General features: G+C 40.2%; 1 protein-coding gene across 1 annotated transcript in view; it reads right to left on the reverse strand.

Annotated features, from left to right (window-relative positions):
* LOC113232530 (lysosome-associated membrane glycoprotein 1) overlaps positions 1–3329 on the reverse strand; it is a 62556-nt gene extending 59227 nt beyond the window's left edge. Inside the window, exons 1-2 of the mRNA XM_026467292.1 lie at positions 3139–3329; positions 2963–3066 (exon numbers count right to left, since the gene is read on the reverse strand). Of these exons, the coding sequence (XP_026323077.1) occupies positions 2963–3066; positions 3139–3329 (295 nt within the window). The remainder of the gene's footprint in view (positions 1–2962; positions 3067–3138) is intronic.
* Positions 3330–3951: the final 622 nt, after the last annotated feature.

The following is a 3951-nucleotide window of genomic DNA, read 5'->3' on the forward strand; positions in this document are numbered from 1 at the left end:
AACAAATATACGCGATTTAAATCCGGAAAAATAGTTTCATTTCCTATATTTATGTACTATTCTTGTTCTTGTGCGTGAGCAATACAGTGTTTATCTATGTATCTATCTACTCGGCTTCGGCCTTCTAATAAATAGGCTTTCGTTAGCATTTTTTATTTATCGCTTTTAAATGTAACCAACGTTTCGGGCTCTTCACTAGTCCCATGGTCAATGCTAACTGTCAGAAAACCAAATTTCATTTAACAGAAAATGGACACGAAGAGCTACAATTTTAACTGTTGTTAAACGACTGTAAGACTCACGATGTCATGCGTTTGTGTAAAAAATGCCTATTCCATCTAGCCTTAAATATCTCCAAATTGCAATGTTCGGTAAACAGAATTTGGGGCTTTTTGAGGTTTTTTTAGATGTTGTCGGCCATTCTCAAAACAGCAAATTGTGCTCGCGCGTGCGGGCAATTCCTGTTTTTTTTATATATACTTAGTTTATGTACTATTATCGAAAGGTGTTTTTAAAATATAATGTTTTGAGTATCTGACAGAATGTCCGTTGACGCGCACATTGCGCACGCTGAACGAAATGTCGAACTAGATCGATCTGTTCCATTGTTCTCTGAGTGAATTCACAAAGATAGCGCTCTAAATGTAAGAGCGCGTTCCCATTATGTACGACCGTCGCTTGTAAATTCCCATATCTCGACTGTCTGTCGTGACTGCGTCGTGGATTTTTTTATCGTTAAACGTTTGTCATGTCTTGCTGTTCCCACTGGATCGTGACGACAATTTATCAGTTTTCGGCAGCCGCATTGTCGTTTACACGACAGAATCGTTTGATGCACAGCAGTTACGCAGCATGTTCAGTTCGACGTGACGATGATAGTAGCTGAGATTATCTGTCATATTTTTATTGTGACGTTATATTTATCGTCTAACGACTGTCGTTCTAGCTCTTTCCATTGTCTTGACAGTCTGTTGTTATAACGTCAAAAAAGTCGTGAACGACATTTAATCGAGTTGTGGTATAATTGAACAACTCCATTTAATACAAGCCACGGCACTTTAGACTGCACTATTATCTGTCGTCACGTCAAAGTGGGAACGCAGCATCAAGTTGCATCAGGTGGATAACCTGTAATAATAGATTAAGTTTTGGAAATAAATAACTATGTAAAATAAATAATCACGATGTTTGACTACCATAATATGCAATTATTTTCTTGTGAAATTATCTCCTTCGATCTGGACTCAAACCAGCGTCTTCAGCATACTGTTCCTGACGCTCTCCCAACTGAGCTTTTTTCTTAGTGTTAAATCTTTGCGTTAAAAATACAATTGTTAACACAAAGATCAATCAATGACGGTCAATGTCTGCTACTTAACTATCATGCTTATTTTATCGAGATCTTAGGTTTTCGCGATTGTTACACATAGGAAATGAAACTATTTTTCCGGATTTAAATCGCGTATATTTATTTTTTCAAACAAACCTATAAAACCTAAAAAATAACCCCGCGAAGAGACATCTACGGTAGTGACCGCATACTCCGACAAGCCAGTAAGAAATTGTTGTGCAAACTAATCCACAATAACCGCTATTCAATTCAAAAGTTTGGTATTTAATTAATAACTATTGTAACTATAGTGAAAAAATAGGGTGGTTTGCATCAATATTAGACATAACTGGTTGAAGACTGTACCACCTCAGTCAATGGTGACCATGGGACCTGTAAAGGGCCCGAAACGTCGGTTTGTTTGAAAAAACAATTATACGCGATTTAAATCCGAAAAAATAGTTTCATTTCCTATACTTATTTTAGTTTTCAAACCCATGTTCTCCAATTACCGTAGCTTGTCCGGACGCAACTTGTGTCTGCAGACTTGCTTCTCATTTTAGTCAGGAATTTAGCTTAAAATTATTCATATTTTTCAATGTTATTGGGTGCAATAAGTGACAAAAAAATTGGCATCGGTAAATGGGCTAAGAACACCGATGGTAGTATATCGAGTACATTTTATAGTGATGACCTACGACTCTGAGGCGTAGTCACTTACAAAAGGACCTCATAAAACAAAATCACTCAACGAGCTATGGTGCGAGCAATGCTCAGCATTCCTCTACGTGATTGAATCATAAATGAGGAGATCCGTAGAAAAAAGAAAGTCAGCGACATAGCTCAAAGGATTAGTAAGTTGAAGTGGCAGTCGGCAGAGCACTTAGCTCGTGGAACTGATGATCGGAGATGGACGAATGGTCTGATAAGGACGGCGCGTAATCAATGGATGCACGTCGCGTCCGATCGCCTAGTCTGGAAATCTTTATTCAGCATTGGACGTATTCTGGCTGATAACTTTATTTTACTTTATATTCTAGTAAATAAAACACCGCAGTTCGTCTGGTTTCACTCAGTTACACCGAGGATGAGAATTTGGGGATATTCAAGGCATTTTTACGTTGCTCAGTAACTAGTAAATGGAATTTTCTAGTTTGAAGCCAGATTTCTGGAATATTATTATGATAACAATAATTAGGTCGGTCGCAGTCGACAGCACTTCGTGTGGAGACTATCATGTGAGATGGTATCAAGAAAGCGGAGAAGAAAAATTTCAGAATTATCTTAATGTCGCGTCAGATGCCCGCGGAGATGATATAATAATAATAATAATAATATATTTATTTCAGACAACTATTTGGTCCACATGTGTTAGTAACAATTTTATTCTTAAAAATTATGTTAGTAGGCACAAATCTAAACATTATTAAATTAAAATTAAAATAAAAACATAAAACATTTGAGGCAATTAAAAACGAGGCGAAAAAAGTTGCCTCATAAAGGGAGAGTTAATTCTCCTGGCAATGGTCTTCAGTATTGGGTTGGAGCTGGCTCGCAGTCTGCAGAACAGTGAGGCCGACTTTTTGCGCATAATGGCATAAAAGTCATCAGTGCGAGCCTGTGCAAACATGCCTGACGCGCTGCAGAACCGCGGCAGCCCCAACAACATACGAAAACCATTGTTATATTGTACTCGCAGGGCGCTGATGGCTCTGTGCGTATAGTTGGTCCAAAGGCTGCGCGTGTAAAAAACTTGGCAGTATGATTTAAAAAGTAGAATCTTTACTTGTTCACTGCAACGCGCAAACCTTCGCACCACCATATTACACCTGACCGCCAGCGCCCTGCGTTCCCTCTCAATATCCATGAGGTCCTTAAGGTCGGCGGAGACAAAATGGCCAAGGTACTTGTATTGATAGACCCGCTCGAGTTCTATATTGCTTATCTTAATGGGTGGAACATAGCTCGGTAATTTGCCCCCGGCCGCCCTAAAGACCATTATCACACTCTTTTTCACATTATACGTCAAGCCGTGTGACTTCACATACTCTTCGCACATATGCAGGAGTACCTCAAGTGCTCTGACCGTTGGGCTCAGCAGGACCATATCATCGGCGTAACTAATGTTATTGACACTAATGTCATGTACTCTACGTCCGATATGCTTACTGCTGAGCCCAACGATGATGAAGAGTTAGTTGTAGCCAGCTTCGCTAATAACTTCAGGCGGTTATTATCTGTGGCGTGTCGCTTCCAGCAAAAATGCTGAAAGCGGTGCTGTTCGATACAATTCGTATCGTTAGCGGTTCTTGAACCTGTGTCCCTGACCCCGGCCGCTTTTACCAGGGAATAGCGCACCTCCCATTTAAAATAGGCCATGAGAGAGCACCAGCAGAGCTTCAGTAGCAATGGAGCTCCTTGTGAAAGAGTTCGTCCAGGGAAGTACTGCCACCTTACCTTACCTATACACATCACCGAGAAGAGTAGAATAGTGCGACGAAGACGGTTTCAAAAAGGTGGAAAGGAAGAAGTACACCAGCCTTAACCTCAGTGGCACCGCCCCGTCTGGCCCTAATCATTTACTGCGTCCAGAGATACCGACTACGTTGTTATACGTGTCA

This window comes from Hyposmocoma kahamanoa, unplaced genomic scaffold, assembly GCF_003589595.1.
Source record: "Hyposmocoma kahamanoa isolate Upper Pololo Valley unplaced genomic scaffold, ASM358959v1 102, whole genome shotgun sequence".
Taxonomy (NCBI): Eukaryota; Metazoa; Arthropoda; class Insecta; order Lepidoptera; family Cosmopterigidae; genus Hyposmocoma; species Hyposmocoma kahamanoa.